This window comes from Hyperoodon ampullatus (genome assembly GCF_949752795.1).
Source record: "Hyperoodon ampullatus genome assembly, chromosome: 3".
Taxonomy (NCBI): domain Eukaryota; kingdom Metazoa; phylum Chordata; class Mammalia; order Artiodactyla; family Ziphiidae; genus Hyperoodon; species Hyperoodon ampullatus.
In genome coordinates, this window is record NC_136916.1 from 74,492,761 (window position 1) to 74,519,540 (window position 26,780).

A 26,780-nucleotide genomic window follows, 5' to 3' on the forward strand; every position below is an offset into this window, starting at 1 on the left:
AACTGGAGTTCTTGAAAGAAAAAAAAATGTGGGGCAGAAAAATATATAAAGAAATAATAACAGGTAACAGGAAACTTCCCAATTTGGGAATCAAGAAAAGCCCTTGCAGGATAAATATAAAAAATCCTACATCATGGTACATCATAGACAAACTGCTAACACCAAAGATAAAGAGAAACTTTTTTTTTTTTTTTTTTTTTGCCGTACGTGGGCCTCTCACCGTTGTGGCCTCTCCCGTTGCGGAGCACAGGCTCCGGACGCGCAGGCCCAGCGGCCACGGCTCACAGGCCCAGCCGCTCCACGGCATGCGGGATCCTCCCGGACCGGGGCACGAACCCGCGCCCCCTGCATCGGCAGGCGGACTCTCAACCACTGCGCCACCAGGGAAGCCCGAGAAACATTTTAACATAGCCATAGAAGAAGACATATATGGGGTAACAATGATACAAATTACAACTGACTTCTCATCAGAAACAATGGGATCAGAAGACAATGGAAAGCTGTCTTTAAAAGTGCTAAAAAAACCTGTGAACCCAGACTCCTATATCCTGAGAAAACATGCTTCAAAGTCAAAGGTGAAATAGACATTTTTGCATTAAGAGAAAGTGACATAGTTCAGTAGAACTATGACAGTAGAACTACACTACAAGAAATATTAAAGAAAGTATCAATACTTTAGGCTGAAAAGAAATGATACCAAATAAAAAAGAGATCTACAAGAAAGAATGAAGAGTACAGGAAGTGGTAAATATATGGGTAAATACAAAGAATATCTTTTTTAAAAATTATCGTGGGCTTCCCTGGTGGTGCAGTGATTGAGAGTCCGCCTGCCCATGCAGGGGACACGGGTTCGTGCCCTGGTCCAGGAGGATCCCACATGCCGCGGAGCGGCTAGGTCTGTGAGCCATGGCCACTGAGCCTGCATGTCTGGAGCCTGTGCTCCGCAACGGGAAAGGCCACAGCAGTGAGAAGCCCGCGTACCGCAAAAAAAAAAAAAAAAAAAAATTATTGTGATTTCCTTTAAAGATAACTGACCATTGCAAAATAAACATTATATTGTAGGGTTCATAACATATATAGATATAAAATACATGATACAATAACACAAAGGAAGGAGGGTAAATGGAAGTATACTATTGGAAGGTTCTTTTTTTAAATATTTATTTATTTATTCATTTATTTTTGGCTGCTTCAGGTCTTAGTTGCGGCACATGGGTTCCTCATTGCAGCACGAAGACTTCTAGTTGTGGCACGATGGCTCCAGAGCACGTGGGCTCTGTAGTTGTGGCACGTGGGCTCCAGAGTGTGTGGGCTCTGTAGTTGCAGCATGTGGGCTCTCTAGTTGTGGCACACAGGCTCAGTAGCCCTACAGCATGTGGGATCTTAGCTCCCCGACCAGGGATCAAACCCGCATCCCCGGCACCGGAAAGTGGATTCTTAACCATTGGATGATCAGGGAAGTCCTTGGAAGGTTCTTAAAATTTATATTAAGTGGTACAGTATCTTAAGTCAGTTGTAATAAGTTAAGGGTGCATATTGTAAACTGTAAAGAAAAACCAGTAGAGGAAATAAAATGGAACACTAAAACATACTCAAGTAATCCAAAAGACGACAGAAAGTAGGTAGAGAAAGAAAGGTAGAGAGGAACAAAAACCAAATTGTGGTAGCCTGTGAGGGAAGAGAACTTAATGCCAGTAAGAGAATAAAAAGTCAAAAGAGTTGTCACTTACACCCTAACCATGAAAAGAAGTTGGATAAGCTACATAATTATAGTTTTAAAATTTTTTCAGAGACTGAGGACACCCAGAAACCAAAATCAACTCCAAAAAGTGATAAGCCCATTTTAACACAGAAGAGATTTCCAGTTGCTATCACCCTTGACTGTAATGGGAAGACAAGGAATCTGCCACAGACAAGCGCTAAAAAGAAACCAGTCTAACTTTGAAGGGCTATGTGTGGACTGGCATACCAGCATAGAATCCAGAGCAGCCCCAGACACAGAGAGAGGCTGTATGAACTACCTGGCCCCCCTTCACACAAACTCTTTTCCACTAGTTTTCACCAAAAATGGGGGCAAGAGAAGAGAGCTGAGATCATCTCCCCAAAGTCCTCTAGGCTTTGAGCTAAGGAAGACTTGAGGAATGGAAGATAACAGGAAAGCCAAGAGAAACTTTGCAGAGCCAAGACCCACCTTCAGAGTACAGGGCAGCCATACACAGGCCAACGATGGGGCAGCAGGGCTAAAAGAGCTCTCAAGGCACAGAAAGCAAGGGGCAGAACTAGAGAGCAAAGAGAATTCTTCAGCAACCTAAATCTGGCCACTGGTCTGTAAAGCAGGGAGATACTGCCTACAATTCAAAAGAAGATTTGGAATAGTCCACGAATACATTAGAAGGTGCTCAATACCGTTAGTCAAGGCGGAAAGACGCATTCAATTAAATAAAAATTAAAACAATGTAATGTAACTTCACATCCATTACTACAGCTAAAATAAACAAAGCCAAAAACAGACAACACCAAATACTAGCAAACATGCAGAGTAACTAGAACTCTCATATATTTCTGTGAGAAGTGTAAAATGGTATAACTATTTTAAAAACTGCTGGGCAATTTCTTATAAAGTTAAGCATACACCTATACTATGAATCACATTTCTACTAATAGGTATTTACCCAAGAGAAATAAAAACATATACCCATAAAAAGTCTTATACAAGAACGTTTATATTAGTTTTATTGATAATAGCCCAAAGCTAGAAAAAACTGACATGTCCATTAAGAGGAAAGTAAATTATAAATTATATGTTTATACAATGGAATTCTACTCTGCAGTAAAACAGGATGAACTACTGACACATGCAACAGCATGGATGCATCTTGAAACTATTATTTTGAGGGAAAGAAGTCAAACAGAAAACATACTATATGTTCCCATTTATATTATTTTCAACAACAGGCAAAATTAATCTATGGTAAGAGAAATCAGAATAGGGTTTGCCTATAGCAAACAGATTGACTGGAAGTGGCGTAAGAGAACATTCTGGGTTAATGGAAATGTTCTGTATCTCAAATAAGATGTTGGTTACATGGGTATGTACATTTATCAAAACTCAGAATTGTACACTTGAGCATTTCACTGTATGTAAATTTTACCCCAATTAAAAAAAAAACCTTAAGAGAGGACAAAAATATGAAGAACAAAAGTTAAAAGAAAAATAATACAAGAGAGGAGAAAGCCATGATAATTGTTAAAGTTAGGTATTGGGTATATGGGGGCTTACTATTCTATTCTGTCTACTTTTGACTGTGCTTAAAATTTACCACAATAAAAAGTTTTTTAAAAAGGCAACTGAATAATAGTGTATTGTGTATTTGAAGTTTTCTAAGAGAGTAGTAAGTGTTCTCACCACACACACAAAAGGTAACTTTGGGAGGTGATAAATATGTTAATTAGTTCAATTTTAGTAATCATTTCACAATATATACATATGTCAAAACATCACACTGTATACTTTAAATATGTACAATTTTTACTTGTGAAAAATAAACAAAAATTAAAAATAAATTTTTAAATATCGCAGTGAAAAAAAGCCAAAATATTCATTTAACCTTTTCCATATGGTATTTAAAATATAAACCCACAACACTCATTGCCAAATAATATACAAAGTTATTGAAAAAAAGGGAGGAGGGACTGGATCTGCTCAGAAAAATAGTGCTTCAGGTTCCAAATTTCTTACACCACAGACTATGATTTCAATAACATTAGCCAGAAGATTTTTTTTGGGGGGGAGGTAATTTGGAACCAAGTTATACCCAAACTATTAAATTAGTCTTATCTCTCAGGTTGGGGTCCATGGACCAAGTCTGGAAGATTTTGAAAGCAGATGTACCAAGCACCTCTCTTCATCCATGGTTCATGATGTCTGTGAGAGCTTGTCAGAGCTCCACACATATCACCTAGGTGGACCACTTCAGTGTTTTCTGGCCATTGCTCCACTACCAGTATCCATATCACTGTGGCTGAGGACTTCTCTGAAACTGCAGAAGACTGCTGCTCTGTCCATGTGTGTACATGTGCAGCATGCCAGAAGTAACAGAGAATTAACACCCACCCTCCCACCCAATCAGCTCTCAACCATAATTTTTGGAAGTTGATGTTGAAGTACTGTAGCTCTTTCAGCACTTTAGTGTGATGATTCTGAGGGATATGTTTCACACAGAATTAAGCTCTAGTTGCCCACTGTGGTGGCTGGTGTAGGAGTTCAGAGTATGCCACCCCAAAATATGCCATCCTGGTGTACTGATTATTTTAAGTTAAAGGCACTGAAAAACAGCAGATGCAAGAAGGGCACTCTAAGCTTCCTTCTTCTTCCTGAAAGCAGGAGATAAAATTCCCATGCAAAAGGTGTAACCCCCATACCAGGAGGAAGGAAGACATTCTTATGACCAGAGACAGGGAGGTGAGGCCAAACGACAAACAAACCCTGTTAAACCAAACCTTATCTTCCTAGTCACTTTTCTACAAATAACTGCCCTTGCTCAAACTCCTCTGTCTTGTCACACTTTCACAATTTACTACTCATTGTCCAACCTAGTATATATGTGTTTGGTTCTAACTACACTTCTTTGGGTCTTCAGTTTTCTTATGAAGGCTCCTGTGTACATGTAAAAATTACTAAATAAAATCTGTATACTTTTCTCCTGTTAATCTGTCTTATGTCAGTTTCTCAGGGCCAGGTACAGGGCCAAAGAGGGCAGTACACTTTCCCTATACTGACTTAACAACATACTCTTTATAGCCTGTCTTCACATTTCTATACCCATCATCACCCCACACCAATGTTCTCTGTACCTCCTCCAAAATTACTTGAGTTCAGGTTAAAAAAAAAAAAAAATATATATATATATATATATATATATACACATACATACACACACACACACACACACACACACACACACATATATAAAATAGAAAGGGTACAAAGCATACTACAAAAAGGAAAAAACAGATGACAGAATGAACCACTTCACAGACATACTACTGATCATGCTGTTGCTAACCCTGGACTTCCTACTATTAATAAGAGCTTTTGCAATTTCAAAGCATAACAGTTAAGTAAATAGGAGAGTTCAATATACAATTAATCCTATACCCCAGACAGGCTGTTTTAAGCCTTTGGGGCAGCTATGTTACATGGAGCTCTTTTGCTGACAATTCACAGAAGCCAACTAGAGTTAGCTTAAGCACGAAGTCTATGGACCTTAAGAACAGAATCAGTGATTGGGAAATTAAAGAAAACTTAGGAAGTCTCTGCCTCCATCTTCTTTCTAGTTATCTACTTCATCTTTCTCTCCTTGTTTCCCAGTCCACACGGCTACTACCAGACCTCACAAGATTACACAGTATTGTATAGAAGCCCAGAGAGAAAGAGAGCCTGATTTTCTTTCTCAGCCTCCGCTGTTCTCTCTTGTTCTCTTTCCTTCTCCCACACCATCTCTTTCAAAATGCCCAGGGAGAGAAATGGTCCTGCTTGGGTCAGGTACCTACATGAGGACCAATCAACTGTGGAGAGAAAGCAATGTCACAAGGTAGAAAAATGGCAGTACTTTGCAATCCAACAGAATGGGGCAAAGGGACATTCCCAAAGAATGGGTATTGGCAAACAACCCAAGGGAATCAACTATATGAGTCATGGATCTGTTTGAGAAACTGATAAAAACATTGGACCTTCTTCACAGCAATATGTACACACTCACAAACACCAAACTGTCCATACAATTTGAGGGCATTCATGAAGCCCCTGTAATCCATTCTTAGATCCTAATTTTAAAACTCTCTATTATCCATTTAGATATTTTAAATGCTTAAAATTTTTCAAATACTGCTCTTAAATTTTCAAATTTTAAATACTGAATGTGAAATTACATTCAATGGTTTTTCAACCACAAAAAAATACACATAATGAAATATTAAGTCTTTCACAGGAACATAACATGTAAGAAGTCTTTACTAATAACATGGACTTGGTAGAAGAGGCTAGCTATCAGACATCAACTGGAGTCTACTGTCATCAAATGGACGCTATATGGCAGTCCCTCACATTTTTTACTGTACTTAAAATAACTTTTCCATAGTATGTCCCCAAAGACGGTCAAACACTTGGGGGATGTGTACCTAGCCCCTCTCCCATTCAAATCATAACACTTGAAATTACCTCATAAAGAGATACATAAAGTGATGCAAAAAATTAGTAAGATCTAGTGCATTGCTACATATGATGGCCTAGAAAAAAAGTCTATACATAGTTTAATCAAAAGTTTCTACTCAAAATACACAGCTATTACTGTATGCAATTTTACTCAAAACAAGCAAAACCAAACACAAACAACAGAAATAAGCTAGGGAAATAAAATCAGAGGTAAATGCCTCAAATCTATTATGAAACAGGTGAAATTTAAAATCATATTAAAGTAGTCAGGAAACCTATACCCTCCACTGGTTACTAGGAAGCAGTCAATGACATTAGTAGTATATCCTTAACCTCTGAGAGTATATAATGGAAGCAAATGGCCACATTTTACCACAAAATGTTCTTACATTACAGGAAAAGACAGAAAAATAGAAAACAAAGAACAATGTTTTAACAGAGAGTTGTGTTACTCAGACGTTCTTTAAATGTACAGAAAAAGGGGCTTATGAATACAGTACTATACCTATGCATTTTGATTCTACAACATATCTTGTATAAACTTCATATATGAAAATACTACAAAAATCTAAAATATTCAGTATTATATCCATGCGTTTTGACTCTATAATGTATCTTGTGTAAGTTTCATATATGAAAATATCCTGAAAATCTAAAGTATTATCTTTGCTGATATATTTTCTAGACAATCTCTGAAAGAGAATCTTATTTCCTGAGTATGTGAATACATAAACTTGATGAAAGTTAGAATGATGAACCACCACTGAGTCTGATTACATACAATAAAATTTAAAGATCATATTCCCACACCATACTGAAAATTTTTGTATTAAGTAGAGTTGGAAAAAGGAAGACTCTCATTATATGAGGTTAAAAAATAGTTTTTAAGCAGAGTCAATTGCTATACTAATTATCATTTTTGTATACAATATTGAACCTATATATGAAAGTCAGCACATAAAGTCTAAAAATTAATCAGCTACTGTGTTTCATTTAGAAATTTCTGTACTTGAAAAACTTTGGAGAAAGTATTTTTTAAATTATAAATTCATTCATGGATTTAACATGAATAGTTTTTAACAGTTTCACATGTCCCTGAAATTCTATGACAGGTAGTAATTTGTAATTTTGGTTGAGTCACACATTTCACTCGGATACACTAAAAGACTAGCTGGTATTCCTGAGTTACTAGGAAGAAATAATCCCAGCCAATGTGAGTGACATCTGTATTTTTTTTGCTCATTTTTGAATGCAGAGTAACTCTTATGTAATACCTGAAGCACAAGTTTTTTTTTTAAATCATACTTCACTTTTTAAAAACATATGCGAAATGACATAGGACAGAGGAATCTGCAAATGTGTGGGTTCACAAAGGAAGGTCTCTGAATACCCCTTGTAAGAAAGTCAAAGGGTTTAATGGTAGCTCAAGAGAATGCAGGATTTTGGTACTATCAATAGGTACATCATAATCTAATAGGATGATCAGAAGGCAGAACTGACAATTCTAGGACTCAAACTTAAATTCTGCTACTAAATTCTAGTATGATTTCACATTAAATCCAAGTTAATGTACATCATTTACCTCACTAGAGAATGAGAGAAAACACTGTATGTATCTGCTTTTTGGACACTAAAATGCAACGTTCATATCAATTCTCCTATGTGAAATTCAGAACTGAAGTAGCTTTTGGTACAAATATTTCACGAGGACAGTGATTTGAAGGAGCATTGATTCCAATGCACAACTGTAGTAATTGTAGCTGAAAAACATATATGCCACCTTCTCATACTTGCATCAAGGAAAAGACTCTGAGTCATATTTCATCCACATTCCTTAGTGTCATCTTCAAACAAGTAGACAATCAAATACTTACAAATATATCTAAAGCCCACTGCCTAGACACAAAGTAAGAAATATTAATAAAAATAGACTTGTAATATACAAGAAGCTCGTGTGCTACAGACTATGATTACCTGGAGGTAGGAATTGCAGTTGGTTATTAGCTAATCGAAGATGACGTAAAGCTCTCAGACGACCAATTTCTGGGCAAACAATTTCTAAGGCATTGTCACTAAGATCCAAACACTGTAGTTTTACAAGGGACCCAATGGCTTCGAAGAGAAAAGAAGGGTAAAAGCATGATTAATTTGACCCAAGTGTTTTAACACCAAACTTTAATGCAAGTACTCCAAGTTTAAATATCTTAATGCTTAATAACCCTGTCTCCAGAGTTGACATAATAGTAAAAACATATATCAAACTAAAATTTTTAAAATTTTTTATTAGAGTATAGTATCAACTAAATTTTATGAAGTGATAACACTTCTACCTTGATATAAAGTAAGTTTAAAAAGAGCACGAATAAAAATGTTAAAACAATGTAAAAATTACTTGAATAAATAATTCATGAAATGATATATAAAGTCTTTTTTATCTAACCAAAATGCTTAACTGGATTTATTAAACTTAAAAGTTATCATTTTATTATTTACCCAATGCCAGTTTATCTGATAATAAATTTTTACCTAACCATTATAACCATTTTAGACTTCTTAAATTTAATTTAATCGTAACAGTTAACTGGATTGCTAATTAGAGGAAAAAAAGCTTTGAAACTAATAAAGATGCTCTATAATTAAAATTCCCTAATTTTCCAACCAAAATTGGTTTAAAGAGACAATCTGTTCTACTATTATAAACTACAATAGCACTATACTATCTGTTCTACTATTTAAACTATAGCACCTCCTAACTAAAAACTTGAAGTGCACTTACCTTCCGGAACCACAACTATGTTATTTGAGTGAAGATACCTAGAGGAAAAGAAGGGAAAAAACAGCTGTTATCATTCAGTACTTCTGCTAGATAATCACTCTGTAAAATGCTCGCTTAGAGATTTACCAAATATAAAGGGACCAGATTTTTTTTCATACCCTACTCTAAATGTGTAACACAAAATATATGGTCATCATGGATAATTAATAATACTTTGAGAATAATATTGTATGCTAGAATTGAAAATATTAAAACTATTTGCTAATTTAGTTGCTATTTTAAAATTAAAACATATACAATAAAGTATTTTTTTCAGCCTCATAAAACAAATTACTAGTTTCTCTAGTTCATTTTAAATTATTCAGGTTTTCAAAAAAACAGCTATTGTGTAAAGAAAAGTCAGCACCTATTGTGTAAAGGAAAATGCAACTTTTAGTTTTTAAAGGATAACTTCACAAAATAATCAAAGATATTTCAAGCCAGTATGGAGAACCAAAAATGAAGTGATTAAATACTCATCATTTATGATATCTGTAGAAATATTCAACTGTCAAGGTACAGAATATATTTCACAGCAAAAGGAATTTTGTAAATAAGAAATCAAATTCTTTTCTTAGAAAAAAAAAGTCTACCCGCTGACAAGTCCAGGCAAGTCTAAGTAAATAACATTCCCCACTGAAGTATCTTTAGCACTCTCTGGTGGAGACTTCATGCAATGGTCGGCAGCCAACTATTCAGAGCAAAACAACAGTGACCAATGAAAATCACATAATAATAATTTAAAAAATAAATTTAGATCATTGATTTTGAGACCAGAGAACTAGATTTTGATAAACTATTTTCAAACCTGTTGTCTTATTTATTATACCTCATAATCACTCTTCATATAATATATTTTAAATAGAATTTAAAATTTTGTTTCTATATATTTCAGCCGAATATCAAATGTTAAAATTTCAATGACACAGAATAAGAAAGATACAAAATTAATAAATTTAAGAAGATTTTTATATGCTGGATTAAATCAGTTTTGTGTAGGTATTAACTTGCTGGGCCTAACACAATTTAAACAATTACACCATTCTATGATTCATTTTATTCCTTGCTTTGTGTATACAGAATGATTCCATATTTTACTTTTTTTAGAATGTTTCCATATCTTAAAATCAATATTCTTTAAACATGATTTTTAGGAAGAAATATCTAACTACTTTAACAGATTACTCTAAAAATTCTTTATGCTGAAAGACTATATATATATAAGTGTACACACACATTTGCATGTATTACACAAAAGGCAGAGTGCCTAGACACCAAAATAGATAACTGATTTTTCAGTAATCCACAAAATTTTTGCCTCAACTCCAATTCTACCTACAAAAAAGGACCTTAAAATGTCCAAGTCAAAATATGAACTAAAGTACCATTATCATTAAAATCAAAAAGTATATTTTAACATATTAAATTTATCTACATTATAATGAAAAGCAGTAAATGGTAGTTTAGAATGTTCTCAATCCTGACTACACATTAGAATCACCAGTGGTCTTCAAAATATAGATGTCCAAGGCCATCTCAACTCAAGTTGTTCTGATGTGCAGCTGATGAAGAATCATCACTGGTAAAGTGGATCAGAGTAGGTTCTGGAGCCAGACTGCCTGTACCTTAATATCTATGTGACTGGGGAAAATTACTGACCTTTTTACTTTCTTAATCTACAGAAGTAGAGGATAACAGCACCAACAACATAGGGATGCTGTGAGGATTAAATGAATTAATAAATGTAAAGCCCTTAGAACAGAGTTCCATGAATGCCACTGTTATAATTATTATTGTTATCACAAGTCATTTGTAATCAAAGGCTTATTAGCAATTTTAAGTCACTTCTCTCTACTTAATTTTTGTAATTTCAAAGTAGTTAAAATGTTGGTGTTTTGACATAACTGGTTTTCATCATGTTATTCTTCTACTCAAATAATGCAGGAACTCTCATTCACTGCTGCTGGGAATGCATGACTATACAGCCACTTTGGAAAATGGTTTGGCAGTTTTTTAATAAAATTAAATATAAATATTTACTTAATAGTAATATGGCAATGTCAGCTTCTTAGTCTTGACAAATGTTCAATGAAATTGTAAGATGTTAACAACAGGAGAAACCTGGGCATACTGGAACTCTGTACTTTTTATCTTTACAACTTTTCTGTAAATAAAAACTGCTCCAAAATAAAAAAAAATTTTTTTTATTAAAGGAACAAGACTTATACTTCCAGCCATGACGAAATAATAAGGACCAGATTTACCTAATTGCTATAAGCAACAAGAAAACCAGATGGAATATATGAAACAATTATTTTCAAATACTGACAAGAGGCAACTAGTACTATGTTCCCTGAGAGAGAAGAAACAAGTGAGGTGAGCCACACAATGTCCACAGATTTATGCCTGGAGGCAAATTGTGCACTGTGGTACAAAAATGGGATCCCAAACAAAGAATGGAAGTCTCACTGAGTTATGAAGAAATATATCAGAGTTCAGGGAACCTGAGGCAGCTGTAAGTTGTGGGTACAGTTCTGGAGGAGAGGGCACTACTGAAAAAAAAACTTCAAGGGATCCTTTGACTCTTAGCTGAATTCTAAAATGCACTCCAGTCAACAAGTAACTGAAAACCTATCAGCTGAACAGTCCACAGAGCTCATACAGGGCTAGAAAGCATTCAAGCTCTGAGAAGCAAGTGTACCAAATCCTTGTTGATCACTTGGTGCATTTAAACGAGATTCTAGAAAGGTCCTGTGTGGGTAATAGGGCTAAACTATCCCTTTAGTAGAAGTTACTCTAGACCTGTCCTAACAAGCATAAAGACAGGCCATGAAAGGATCAAATTAAATTGCAAATAACCGCAAGCCAGAACCAACCACAAAAAGGAAGACAACAAAGTGTAGACACAATAAAGTATTCATAAGGCCCAGCATCTAATCAAAAAGTGCTAAGAATTAGGAAAATGTGACCAATAACCAGGATAAAAAACAGTTAATACAAATGGAACCAGTATGACACAAATGACGGAATTAGCAAATAAGAACTTTAAAACAAAACAACTATAACAACTATATTCGGGTATTCAAAGAAAAATATAAACATTGTGAGAGAAATGTTAACATATAAAGAAGAACCAAATAGAGCTTCTAGAGATCAAATATACAACAAACTAAGTGAAAATGTCACTAGGTTGGATTAACAGCTTATTAGATACTGAAGAAGAAAATACTACCAACCCTGAAGACAGAGAAATATAATTTGTCCTAACTGAAGTACATTAAAAAAAAAAAAAAGACTGAAAAGAATAGAACTGAACAGTGTGTCAGTGATTATGGGACCATATTAAACTAACAAACATGTAAGAGTCCCAGAAGCAGGGACCAGAGATAAGGGTATAGAAATAAATATCTAAAGAAATATGTTTAAAAAATCCAAATTTGATGCAAACTATAAAGACACAAACCCAAGAAGCTCAATGAATGTCAAGGATAAAGAAAAAGAAAACCACAACAAGGTACATCAAAATCAAATCCCTGAAAACCAATAGAGGAATCAGAAATTCTTCAAAGTAGCCCAAGGAAAAAAGACACATTACATACTGAGGAAGAAATATAGGAATGTCAGCAGATGTCTCTTCAGAAAGTATGCAAGCCAGAAGACAATGAACACCGTGAAAATGTTGAAAGAAAAAAAGTAAATGGCAACCAAGAACTCTAATTCCAGAAGGCAAAATATACACATTTCAGAACTATGAAGATGAATGTAAAGCAAAAAACTATACAACTTTTAGAGAAAAAAAGCAGGAGAAAATCTTCAGGGCCTAGGACTAGACAAAGTTCTTAAATTTGACACTAAAAACATGATACATAAAAGCAAAAATTGATAAAGTGGACCTCATCGAAATGTAAAACTTCTGCTCTACAAAAAACATGAAAATAGAAGTTATACAGAGGGAGAAAATATTTGTAAACAACCTATACAACCAAGGACTGTTTTCTAGAATATGTAAAGAACTCTTAAAACTCTTACAACTAAAGAAAAATATCCAAATAGAAAATGAGCAATAGACATGAACAGACATTTCACAGAAAAGAAAAAGATCACAAGTACTTGAAAAGATGTTAAATTAACGTTATTAGTCATTAGAGAAATACAAATTAAAACCATAATTAGATAAAACCACACATCTATCTGAATGACAAAAATTAAAAATAATGACAACAAAATAATGCCGGTGAGATGTGGAGAAACTGGAACAATCACACATTGCCGGGGGAGAGTGTAAAATGGTACAGCCAACCTGGGAAATTGTTTGGCAGTTTTTAATGAAACTACAAATTCAGATCAAAAGTGGCAGAGTAAGGACCTCCAAAAATTCTTTTTTGTAAAATCAACAATAATATTGGCAAAAGTTATCAGAAGCTACATGTACAGAACTCTGGAAATTAACCAAAGACTTGCAGTAATGCAGGGAGGGTTTATGTAAGAAAAATGGCAAAAATCTCAGTAAGAAGACTAAGCTGTGAACTTTGGTGTATTTTTACTTGCCCCAATCCTATACCCTACTCTCCACCTCTGCAGAAGCCTGGAAAATCACTTTGCTTTTCACTTCAATTGCAGTAGCCTGGCTAGTACCTAAAGGGGCAGAACCAAGTTGGAGTTCAATTCCAGAGAACTGTCATTTGACTGTCTCATGGATCTCTGAAAGACCCCACTTGCAAGGCTGTTTTTAATTTGATCTGACTAGAAGCTTGCCCAGCACAAAAACCCTTTCCCCAGTTGAGATAAATTACAGGCAATTGTTTAACTTCACTGGTGCCTGAGGCACTAGATAACAGCTGGAGCAAACAACAGACAACCAAAAACCTTAAATGAAAAAGTTGGGGAAGGAGACTTCCAGAGGAACTTTGAAAAACTCTGACATATTTCTAGAAATCTAGAAGGTCACATGCATGCCCAGAGCTTCACATATGCTCAGGAAAGACCTGAGAAGACCCTAAGCTCTCACCTTTGCTGGACTTGAAGCTCTACATAAGAAGTGAAGTCTACGGCAAAGGTGTCAAGTGCCCAGCTGAGAGGGCAAAGCATGCCACAATACATATACAGAGACCCTCAGCAAGGACTGGGAGACTTAGCAGATTCAGGTAGGTAAGGAAATCTCTGCTTGATCATTAGCTGACCACTAAGGTAACTGAGCACAAGAACAACACAAAGATGTCTCGTCTCATCACTTCTATTCAACATTCTATGTTCTAGCCAGGGCAACTAAGCAAGAAAAAGAAATAAAAGGCATACAGATCAGAAAAGAAGAAATACAACTCTTTATTGGTAGATGACTTGATCTTATATATAGAAAATCCCAAGGAATTCAACAACAAAAAAGAGTTAATGAATGAGTTTGGCAAGGTTGGAGGATATAATATCAATATACAAAAATCAACTGTATTTTTATATACTAGGCACTGAACAATTCTAAAGTGAAACTAAGAATATAGTTCTTGGGCTTCCCTGGTGGTGCAGTGGTTGAGAGTCCGCCTGCCCATGCAGGGGACATGGGTTCGTGCCCTGGTCCGGGAAGATCCCACATGCCGCAGAGCGGCTGGGCCCATGAGCCATGGCCGCTGAGCCTGTGCGTCTGGAGCCTGTGCTCCGCAACAGGAGAGGCCACAACAGTGAGAGGCCTGCGCACCGCAAAAAAAAAAAAAAAAAAAAAAAAAAAAAAAAAAAAAAGAATATAGTTCTATGTACAACAGCATCAAAAAGAATAAATCTAACAGAAGAAATTCAGTATTTTTACACTGAAAAGGGTTCAATGTTCAAATTTTAAAACTGTTGAAGGAAACTGAAGACCTAAATAAATAGAAAGATATCCCACATTCAAGGATTAGAAGACATAATACTGTTAAGATGGCAATAATCCACAAACTGATCTAAAGATTCAGTGTAGTCGTTATCAACTATCACATTTGGCTTTTTTTTTTTTTTGCATGAATTGACAAGTGGATCTTAAAATTCACATGGAAATGCAAGGGATTTAGAATAGCTAAAACAATTTTGAAAAATAAGGATAATGTTGGAGGATCCATACTTCTCAATTTCAAAACTTACTACAAAGCTAGAGTAATCAAGTCTGCATGGTACTGGCAAAAAGATAAAACATACAGATCAATGGAACAGAAGTGAAAATCCAGAAACATGCCCATGTGTCTATGGTCAACTGATTTTTAACAAACATGCCAAGACAATTCAATGGGGAAAGAGTAGCCTTCTCAATAAATGGTGGTGAGATAACTGGATATCCCATGCAAAAACAGAACATAGACTTCTACATCACATCATATGCAAAAATTAACTCAAAATGGATCAAAGACCTAAATGTAAGAGCTAAAATTATACAACTCAAATAAGAAAAGAGGGGTAAATCTTCATGACGTTGGATTAGAAAGTTTCTCAGACATGATAACAAAACACAAGCAACCAAATAAAAATTTATCAAGAAAGTGAAAGATAAACCACAAAATGGAGAAAATATTTGCAAATCATATATATCAGGGGTCCCCAACCCCCAGGCCACAGACCGGTACTAGTCCGTGCCCTATTAGGAACCAGGCCACACAGCAGGAGGTAAGTGACAGGCAAGCAAGAGAAGCTTCATCTGCCGCTCCCCATTGCTCCCCATTGCTTGCATTACCACCTGAACCACATGCCCCCACCCCGTCCGTGGAAAAATTGTCTTCCCCAAAACCAGTCCTTGGTGCCAAAAAGGCTGGGGACTGCTGATATATATGATAAGGGTCTAGTATTCCAAATACATAAAACACTCTTAGGTAATAATTTTTAAATGGACAGCAGATTTGAATAGATTTCCCCAAAGAAAATACACAATTGGCCAATAAGCACAGGAAAAGACATCATTAGTCATTAGAAAAATACAAATGAAAACTACAAGATACCAATTCACACCTATTAGGGAGTTACAGGGAATTGGGGGAGGGGAATGACTATTGATGGGTTTCTTTTGGGGTGATGAAAATGTTCTGGATTAGACAGTGATAATGGTTGCTCAACCTTGTTTATATACCAAAACCACTGGACCATACACTTTAAAAGTGTATGATTATAATTTTATGGTATGTAAATTATATTTCAATTTAAAAAATGAAACATGCAATTTCCATGTGACTCAGCAATTACATTCTTAAGCATTTATCTCAGAGAAATGAAAACTTATTCACACACAAAAAAACATGTATGTGAATGTTCATAGCAGCTAAAATTTCATAATAGCTAAAAACTGGAAACAACCAATATGTCCTTCAATAAGTGAGTGGATGAAAAAACTCCATTACATCCATACTGTGAAATATAACCCAACAACATAAAGGAACTATTGGTACATGCAACAACTTAAATAGATCTCAAGGAAATTATGCTGAATGAAGAAAAAAGCCAGTCCTGAAAGGTTATATACTATACGATTTATATAACATAAATTAAAATGACAAAATCATAGAGATGGAGAACAGAGTAGTAGTTGCCAGGGTTTGGGGGACAGGGGGAATGTGATTATAAAAGGGTAGAAAATGATGAAAACTGAATAATATCAATGGATTGTAGCAATGTCAATTTCCTGGTGGTAATCTTATACTGTAGTTATACAAGACATGAACACCGGCAGAACCTAAAAGAGTACACAAGGATGTTTACGTATTATTTCTTATGATTACGTGTGACTACCATTATCTCAAAGTAAAAAGTTTAATTTTTAAAAAAGGAGAAATAAAGACTTTTCAGGCAAACCAAATCTGAGAGAATATAGGAATTAATATAAAAGACATTTTTTCTCATTTTTAAATTTCTTTAATTAACAATTTAAATTCAAAATTATAATAGTGTATTTTGTCAGTTATCAATTTTGTCTCTCAGCTCCAAATCTACCTGCTATGCCATATTGGAGCTGGACCCTGTCAAAATCTCTCCTTTGCCAACTGATCTAATGTTAGGCCTAATGTTATCAAAAGAGGGTACTGGAGTGACTCTGCAAGATGAGAGCAGCAGGAAGGCATTTCCCCTCTGGGTCCAGTCCCCTTTTAATTTTTTATTCAGCACACAGCCAAGGCCCAGTAGCCCTCTTGGACAACCTTAAACCACATTCTCAAAGTGACCATGAAGTCACTTTTGTGGCATCTCAGGCTATTATCCTCAGGCCACACTCTCCCCATCCAACAATGCACTTCTATAAAGAACTTCAGTTGGCCTCAAGCAACTGTCTTCCCACACTGTGGCTACTTCTACGTTAGCTCTGCCACGCTCTCAGGCAATTGCCTCCTCCCCACCAGTCAGACTGCTTCTAATAGATCAGCTCTACATTACCAACACCGTCCTGCAACAGTGAGCTCATATTACAGATCTGCTCTGGCCTAACCAGATGGCAAGGTTCTTCACCACCAGAGCACTGTATGTTTTGTGGCAGCCACATCTTCTCTGAAGAAGTCTAATCTCAGCCTAGGTTAGGGGCTCTCCTAAGTCTTTAGTTCCTTCATTGTCTACTTTCTCTTGGTCCAGATCTACTTTTTTGTACTTACTAATTAATTATGAATACCATGGAGTCCTCTTTTACCTCTTTTAGTAGTTAATAACATTTTACTAGTTAACAATTCTTTATATTAATTCTCTCTGCTTAAATTAGGGGTATGGTTTCTATCTCCTAACTGGACCCTGATTGATACATACATGGTTTATACATACATAGATCTATCTCTCTCACAACACTCACACACATGTAAAACACAGGACAGTAGCACAAAGGATAGAAGCGATGAACTGAAAGTATTGATCTAAGGTTCTTATATTAAATGTGAAGTAGTATATTATGTGAAGGTAGATTATAATAGGTTAAAGAAACATAATACAAACCTTTCAACATTGAAATGAAGTAGAGTTAATAAATCAATAATGGTAGTAAAATTTAATCCTAAATAACACAAAAATAATTTAAAAGAAGAAAAGTAAAGAGGGAAAAAATAACAAAGAACAACTGGGACAAACAGAAGACAAATTGTTAAGTTGGTGAACTTAAATTCAATCATATCAGTAATCATATTAAACATAAACAGTCTAAACACTCCAGTTAAATGAGCCAGATTGTTAGACTGGTCAAAATCAAAGAACCAACTAATGTTGACCTCAAGAAACCCACTTGAGTTATAAAGGCAGAAACAGATTAAAATAAAAGAATGCAAGTTCTAATTCCAGTACAGCAGAATAAACTCCTACTGGACCAATCCTCTGGCAACTAAAACACTGAACAACACACACAGACAAAATGAACCTAAGGCACTGCAAGAGTAAATAAAAAAGCCAATTCTGAAGGAGAGTCAAAACTTACAAGAAAGAATGGCACTGGGTGAGTCTGAGTTTCATTTAAAAAAAAAAAAGCATTTAGTCTAAGGAAGGATACAGTTAACACAAAAAATGGCTAAAATTCCAATAGAAAACTGTAGTCTTGCTAGCCTAAAGGAGGATAGAGTTCAGGGCAACCATGGCCCCTGACAAATAAAGGGAGAATACCAGAAAAAATAAAAATAAAAAAGCCAGGGAGGGAAACCCCAAATCCTATGTATAAATTTTGCCTAAATCAGTGGCTGACTGCAAAACCATTTACATGTGGAAGAACTACAACTAAAGATAAAAGAACCAGACTGAGATTTCAGCTGCCTTCCAAGAGGCTGTTTACTGCTTGAGTCAAACCAGGTAAATTAATCACTGAAATATTGGGCTGGCCGGAAAGTTCGTTCAGGTTTTTCCATAAGATGTTATGGAAAAACCCAAACAAACTTTCCGGCCAGCCCAATAAAAACATCAACACTCTTTGATGAAATATAACAGATTCCAGTCTCCAAAACATACGTCCTCATTTGTCAGAATATAATCTAAAATTACTCAGTATATGAAAACCCAGAAAAATGTCAACAACAACAATGGATAGCAACCTCAGGAAAAGACAGCAACCTCAGGAGACAGTCAAATACTTTTAAAGGGCTCAAAGAAATAAAAACCATCAAGTTAGAATTCAACAGCCATTGTATAGATAATTCAGTGTGGAGTCTTATGGTGCAATCTTCTTCATCTTCATGATTGTTTCACCTTTTTGCCTGAAGCCCCCAAGAATTTTTCCTTTAGCTTTAAAGTCTGAAAAAACCTTTGAAAAAATTTCACACCCATTACTAACAAAAAAATCTTGAGAAAATAGGAATTAATAGTGTGGTAAGTAACCCCTAGGATGGTCCCCAATGATCTCTGCTACCTGGCATTCAGGACCTTGGGTAATAGCCTCCCCTTGAGTGTTCATTAGATCTAGTGGCTCCCTTCTAAAGGACAGATATAGTAACAGTGACAGGATGCCACTTCCACGATTAGGTCAGAAAGAGACTATGGCTCCTGTCTTGTATACCCTCTCTTGCTCTTCTGCTTGCTCACTCTGATGGAAATCAGCTGCCATGTTGTGAGCAACATAACAGAGGCTAAGTGTCAAGGAACTAAAGGAGTTCTCTGGCCAACAGCCAGCTAGGAACTGAGGCCCTCAGTCCAACGAACTGCAAGAAATTGGTTGAATCCTGCCAAACAACCACATGAGTGAACACAGAAGAGGATCTTTCTTCAGTTGAGCTTTCAGGTAAGTCAGCAGCCCTGGGCAACCATCTTGATTAGAGACTTGAAAGAGACACTGAAGCAAAGGCACCCAGCTAAGCCAAGCCCAGACTCTGGACCTTCAGAAATATCAGAGAATAAGTGTTTATTCTTTTAAGCACCCCTACATTTTAAGCAAGTACATTTTGGGTAATCTGTTAAGCAGCAATAGATTACTAACATAGATGGATATTTACTGAACACAAAAGAATTGTGTTAACTGTAAAGCCAGCATCTTTCTTAGTGGGGAAAACCTGGAGGTATTCCCACTAAGGTCAGAAAGATGACAAGGATGCCCACTACCTCAAGTACAATTTCACACTGCTCTGGAGAGGGAGTAGCCAATGCAATCAGAGTAGAGAAGATAATTAAAGATTTTGAAAAGAAGAAATAACACTGTCTGTATTTTCAGACATGAGAATATACCTGGAAAACTCTGGAGAATCAATGATAAAACTAACTCAAACAATAAAAGATTTCAGGAAGGAGCAAGATATAAAGTTAACATGCAAAAACCCATAGTGCTCCTATATACAAAAAATAGCCAGTTAGAAGATATAACAGATAAGAAAAATCATTTACACAGCAAAAAAATTAAATATTTAGGAACAAACTATTAGAAATGTTCAAAATCTATATGAAGAAAAATATAAAGCACCTATTAAGGACAGAAAAGTAGGCCTAAAAAATGTTAAGTCATCCTTGTTCTTGGAAATACACACTGAAGTATTTAAGGGTAAAGAACCATGATGTATGTAACTTTTTCTCAAAAGCTTCAGAAAAAAAAATACACATATAATATGTATAAAGAGAATGAGAGCAAAAACTTGATAAAGCAAATGGGGTAGAACATCACCAAAGATGTTTAAACTGAACCTAATCCAGAGGAAACAATCAGACAAATCCAGACATCTACTTCAAAAAGATATTTTGGGGGGAAAATTGGGATAATTTAAATACAAACTATATATTAGATGATATTACTGAATTAATATTACTTTTCTTAGGCCTAAAAACAATACAATTATGTGCAAAAATGTCTTTATTCTTAGGAGATACATACTAATGTATTTAGGGGTAAAGTATAATGTGTGAGAGAGAGAGAGAGAAGGAAGGCGAAGGGAGAGACCGAGAGTAAAGAGAAGGTAGGAAAGGCAAAGAGAGAAAGGAAATGTGGCAAAATGGTAACTGGTTAAATTTAGGTGAAGACTGAACAGTTGATCCTTGAACAACACGGGTCTGAACTACACAAGTCCATTTATACTGATTTTTTTTTTTTCAACAAGTACCTACTACAGTTCTACACCATCTGAGGTTGGGTGAGTCCACAGATGTGGAACCGTGGATATGGAGGGCCGACTATAAAGTTACACTTGGATTTTCAACTGTGAAGGAGTGGTACCTCTAACCCTCATGTTGTTCAAGGATCAATTGTATGGATGCTCATTGTACAATGCTTTCAACTTTTTTGTTGGTTTGAAATTTTTTAAAATAAAAGGATGGATAAAAAAAGAAAACGACAGAGACTCCCGGCTTATAGATGAAGGTAAAGTTAGCTTTCCCTACTTTACCTCCTGAAAATCATGCCAAATAATAAAAGGAACAAGGAAAGGTGATGCAAATTCCTCCTTCAACAGAATTAGACAGGTAGAAAGAAAGGGAAATACAAGATATTGAAATTTCTTATATTCCTTAGTGAATAGATACTTGAAGATGATGTACTAAAAAACAAAGGTGTAAACATTATTTAGTATTATGGACGTAAATCATCAACAGAACTAAAACAAATGTAGGATGTAAGGAAGGGGGCTTTTACTCTATATTTTAAATATTTTATACCATCAGACTGTTTATATCAGTATCACATGTAGTAGTAGTAACAATAATAATAATAAATATTCCCAATTACATGGACTATCCAGAAGGATTCTGTGACAAAGATGCTGCACCCAGAAAAAATGTATCTTTCATCACTTTCACTACCCTGAAGTAAGATATTTAAAACACAAATTTAAATAGTAAAATACTTTAAAATACTATTGGGTTTAGCAGAACCACAGGTCTACCTACATGAGCACCATGATCATAATACCAAAAAATAATAAATTAATATATTAAAATTTTATTTCCCATTATTTCAAATAACTTAAAATTATGTTCATTCTTGTCTTTTAAAAAAATTTGAATAAGCAGACTCACAGTTCCACAAGGTTTGGAAGCTTCTGAGCAAGGTTTTCTGGCTGAAAATTAAAAACTCAGAATTAAATTTTATTTTTGAAAAATGTATAAACATTTCTAAGTAGCTTAAACACAAAGTACTACCTTTTGAAGGGCTGTAAATTTTCAGAAAATGTGAAAATAATGAATCAGCAGGTCTGGGTTTATACTTCCATAGACCATACTACAATTTAAATTTATACATTTGAACAGAAACCAGATCTCATACTCCACAATCATGGAAGAAATGAAAATGTTTTTAACAGACACAGACAGAGGGAATAACACTATGTGACGTCGGAGCCAGAGATTGGAGTGATGCAGCTGCAAAGTCAAGGAACACCGCTGGCAACCTCCAGAAGCTCGGAGAAAGGAACAGATTCTTCCTCAGAGCCACGAGAAGAAACCAACCCAGCCAACACCTTGATTTTGAACTTCTGCCCTCCAGAACTGTGAGACAATCAATTTCTGTTATTTTAAGCCACATAGCCTGTGTAATTTGTTATAGCAGCCCTAAGAAAATAACACCTATCCCCCGCCAAACCAAAATCCCAAATTGCTCCTCAGAAGGAAGAAACTAAAATCCCAGGGGGCCAACATGAAGACCTTACTAAACTCAGGATAAAAAGAGTAAGCTGGAGCTCAGGTGGTCTAAGGGAGTGTCACATCTGGCCCAAGTTCTAAGTTTGGAGTAGGAGTGTGATGTGGCAGGGATAGGAAACTGGTCATTGGGAGGAGAGGATGGGAGATGGGTCTAGGTCTCTTATACAGAGTCATAGCTCTGGAAGGACTGGCTATTCCATGAAAAGAATCCTAGAAAAATTCCACTCGAGGACTGAAAGCAGACTTCTCTCTGCTGGAGGCCCTGGGTAGAAGGAAAAGCCTCCTGTAAGTAACAGAAAGTCAGCCTGCATCTCTCACACATGCACATGCACACAGATACACATAAACACAAAGACAGGAGTTGTTAAAGCTAAAGGAGCACACTGAGTCAGGAGTAATTTTTTTTTTATTCTACATTAAAACATACTGTAGAGTTAAGCTAAATATCAGTAACAAAGAATCAGGAATGACTTTTTAAAAGAAATTATGTCTAACCTGAGGCTTGAAAGACAAATATAAATTATCAGAGGTTGCCATGGAGCGGGGAGGAGGAAAGTTCTGGTTAGCTTTGTAGGCACATGAAGCAACATATGAAAAGACAAAAAGAGAGAGAGGTATGTTTGGGAAATCAAAAATATAATTTTTTCTGCTGTAACTCCCCAACAGTACTCATGACAAAATCTTATATTTTCAAACACCTGTTATAAAAACAATTGTGTCAACAGAAAAACAAAAGTTTGGGGGACTATAAAGTTTTAGATTTGTAACAAATAATTTTTCTGACAGAAACTTATAAACAGTGATTATCATGAGGAAAAGGACCAGTGTTGCTATTCTCCATCTACTTTTTTATCATCTGAATCTTTAACAATGAGCATGTATGTCTTTTAAATTAAAAAAATTAAAATTAAATTTTAAAATGTAGTATTTAAATTGCTACATAATTGAGTAACCAATCATGTGATATACAATTTAGGTTCTAAACACTCAATAAGAGAAATGCCATTAGTTTGGTATTTCTGGGCCATTGGGTATGAAGGTATATGATTTTGCAGAGAGTACCAAGGAACAGATCACTAAGGGCTTATATTTTATATTGAGGAAAAACTATTTTTAAAAATCTTGAACACAATGGAAATCCACTAGTTTATTTTAATCAAGGAAATAAAACTATTAATTTCATATAGGTATATTGATGTATTTAAATACTTAGCAACAGTATCCCAAGCTACTTACATATATAATATCCTCGCCCTTTTACAATAACCAAATAGCACTGAATATGAATACTGTTTATGAAGTCAATGAAACATTTATTGAGTTCCCACTTTTGATAAAACCACATTTTGTTTTCAAATGCTGAATGCTGTGATTCCCTTTCCCCCATGTTTTGACATCAATATCTGCAATGAGGTCCTTCATGAATGGTCTTTCCTTGAATGTTGCTCTTGGATCTGTCCAAGTCACCAAAATGTTTCTTCTAGTACTGGTGTCTCGCCTAGTAAGAGGAATATACACTTCCACTTATGGGCATACTTACAAAGCATTCCAGGCAAACTAAAGCACTCTGTGGGTGGTGGAGGGGAGGTAAGAGGCTTAATAGTTGTTCCTCTAAAAAGGAAAGGCTTGTCCAGAAAAGAAGTGGTATTAGACCCTGATCTAGTTTGATCTGCTACAATATCAGTATCATATCTGGCTAACTAAAGGACCCATGGTCATTCTTTCCAGATGCCTACTTGTCTCCATCAGACAGTATCACAATTTTTCCATGACAAACTAGTTACCTCTTTGAGCTATTTAGCTACACACACAATTAAGCACTGAATAATGTTCCTGCTGCCATTAGTGCATCACTATGTCTTTATTAGTAAGTACCCTGTGCTTTAATTTAAAAATAAGCACACCAACCTTGAGAAAATTGTAGTTCATTAGAATACTGGGTTTTAAAAAACCCCAAAAGCCTGGTAAATAATCAGCCTGCTGCAAAGGCTGTGGCTGACACCTACTGGTGTTCTATAATACATTCTCTGCTTTCTAGTGGCACATTTTAGCAATGTAACTGAATAATATAAGAGAAATATTACACATTTTAATTTTTCTATTTCCATAGTTTATGAAAAGTGGGTAAGAGACTGGACAACTATATGTTAGCATCAACACTTTTGTTACTCTGTGGGTAACTAAGCTCTAATGCTGGATTACAGATGCCACACAAACTAGTTTACCTTGATCTATAGGATTTAGCCTATTAAGTTTTAAAATGTTTTTAAATTTTAAAATCCTGATAGACAAAAGTAATAACCTTAGGGCTTCCCTGGTGGTGCAGTGGTTGAGAGTCCGCCTGCCAATGCAGGGGACACGGGTTCGTGCCCCGGTCCGGGAAGATCCCACGTGCCGCGGAGCGGCTGGGCCCGTGAGCCATGGCCGCTGAGCCTACGCGTTCGGAGCCTGTGCTCCACAATGGGAGAGGCCACAACAGTGAGAGGCCCGCGTACCGCAAAAAAAAAAAAAAAGTAATAACCTTAAAGTCCCTTGCAAAACTGTTATTACTAATATTTCCTTCTTTTTCACAATTTTGACATACAAAAGTTTTAATAAACAACATGTACCCAAATTCCTTGAGTATGAATACTTCCTACTAAACTACTTAAAAATTGTTTTATAAAGTAAGCCAAAATTCTCTTCATTAAATCTCATACTATCACTTAACTGAACAATTTTTTCTTTACAAATAATGTAAAGGTAAACTTCAGCAAGCACAGTTAGTATAAAATTTACCTCAAATTTTGAATCAATGACGCTTTACCATGTCCTTTTACGGAAAACTTTCAACCCCCTTAAATGGGAATGTTTTAAAATTGTGTATCTTGGAACAAATATTTCAAATATGTTGCAAACACATGTTCAACCCTGTTCTCTTGTAGTGACTGTGCACTACTTACTTGCTTTTCTTCTCCTTCTGGGCAGCTGGTAGGATTACACTTCTCTCTTCAAGCTCGACGTGGCTAAGTGACTTGCTTCGGTCAACGGAATTATGTCAAAGTAGAGGCCTTAGAGAGCTTGAGAATGAAAGGTCCACAGTGACCTTTATCAGCTTCCATCCCTGAGTAAAGATACCATGAACCAAAGTCCCCAAGAGATCTGAGAGAGTAGTGCAGCATGAATGAGAAATCAGTGTGCTGTTACAAACCACTAGGACTCAGGGTTCTGCAAAACCTGCTCCATCCAGCCTCTAACAACACATTTCAAAGAAGTCATGAATTAAGTGCATAGTTTTTACAGCAGTTCTAAAAAGTAGAATAAAGTCAGACTTCTACCTCACACCATATAAAAAAGTTAACTAAAAATTAACTAAAAACGGATCAATGACTTATATCTAAGAGCTAAAACCATAAAACTCATAGAAGAAAACATGGGTAAATCTTCACGATCATGGATTTGGCAATGGATTCACAGATATGAAACCAAAAGCAGGAGCAACAATAGAAAAAATGGATAAACTGGAATTCATCAAAATTTAAAATTTTTGTGCATAAAAGGACATTTCAAGAAAGTGAAAAGGCAACATATAGGAGAAAATATCTGCAAATCATATATCCAATAGGGGTCTAGCATTCAGAATATATAAAGAACACAAAAAACAAACAACCCAATTGAAAACAGGCAAAGGATTTGAAAAGACATTCTTTAAAGAAGATATGCAAATGGTCAAAAAGCACATGAAAAGACACCCAAATTCATTAGCATTAGGGAAATGCAAATCAAAACCACGATGAGGTACCACTTCAAAACCACTAGGATAGCCATAATTTGTTAAAAATATAAAATAACAACTATTGACAAGGATGTGGAGAAATTGGAACCCTTGTACATTGCTGGCAGTGATGTAAAGTGGTTCAGCCACCGTGGAAAACAGTTTGGCTGTTCCTCAAAAAGTTAAACATAGAATTGCCATAAGACTCCATAATTCCACTCCTATATATATACCCAAAATAATTAAAAACAGGTACTTAAACATGTACATGTACACCCATGCTCATAGCAGCACTGTTCATAATAACCATAAGGTGGGAACAGCCCAAATGTCCATCAATGGATTAACAGATAAACAAATTATAGTACACTCATACAGTGGAATCTAATTAAGTCATAAGAAGGAATGAAGGAATGATACATGCTACCACTTGGATGAACCTTGAGAACATTTTACTAAGTGAAAAGAAACCCTACACAAAAGGTGAC

At 35.6% G+C, this 26,780-nt stretch overlaps 1 protein-coding gene across 5 annotated transcripts in view; it reads right to left on the reverse strand.

Moving 5' to 3' along the window:
- Positions 1–26,780, reverse strand: part of LRRC28 (leucine rich repeat containing 28) — a 191,612-nt gene that overhangs the window by 148,531 nt on the left and 16,301 nt on the right. For all 5 annotated transcript variants that reach the window (XM_079698970.1, XM_079698973.1, XM_079698972.1 and 2 more), the window contains exons 4-6: positions 21,918–21,958; positions 8,991–9,028; positions 8,189–8,326 (exon numbers count right to left, since the gene is read on the reverse strand). In XM_079698970.1, the coding sequence (XP_079555096.1) occupies positions 8,189–8,326; positions 8,991–9,028; positions 21,918–21,958 (217 nt within the window). The remainder of the gene's footprint in view (positions 1–8,188; positions 8,327–8,990; positions 9,029–21,917; positions 21,959–26,780) is intronic.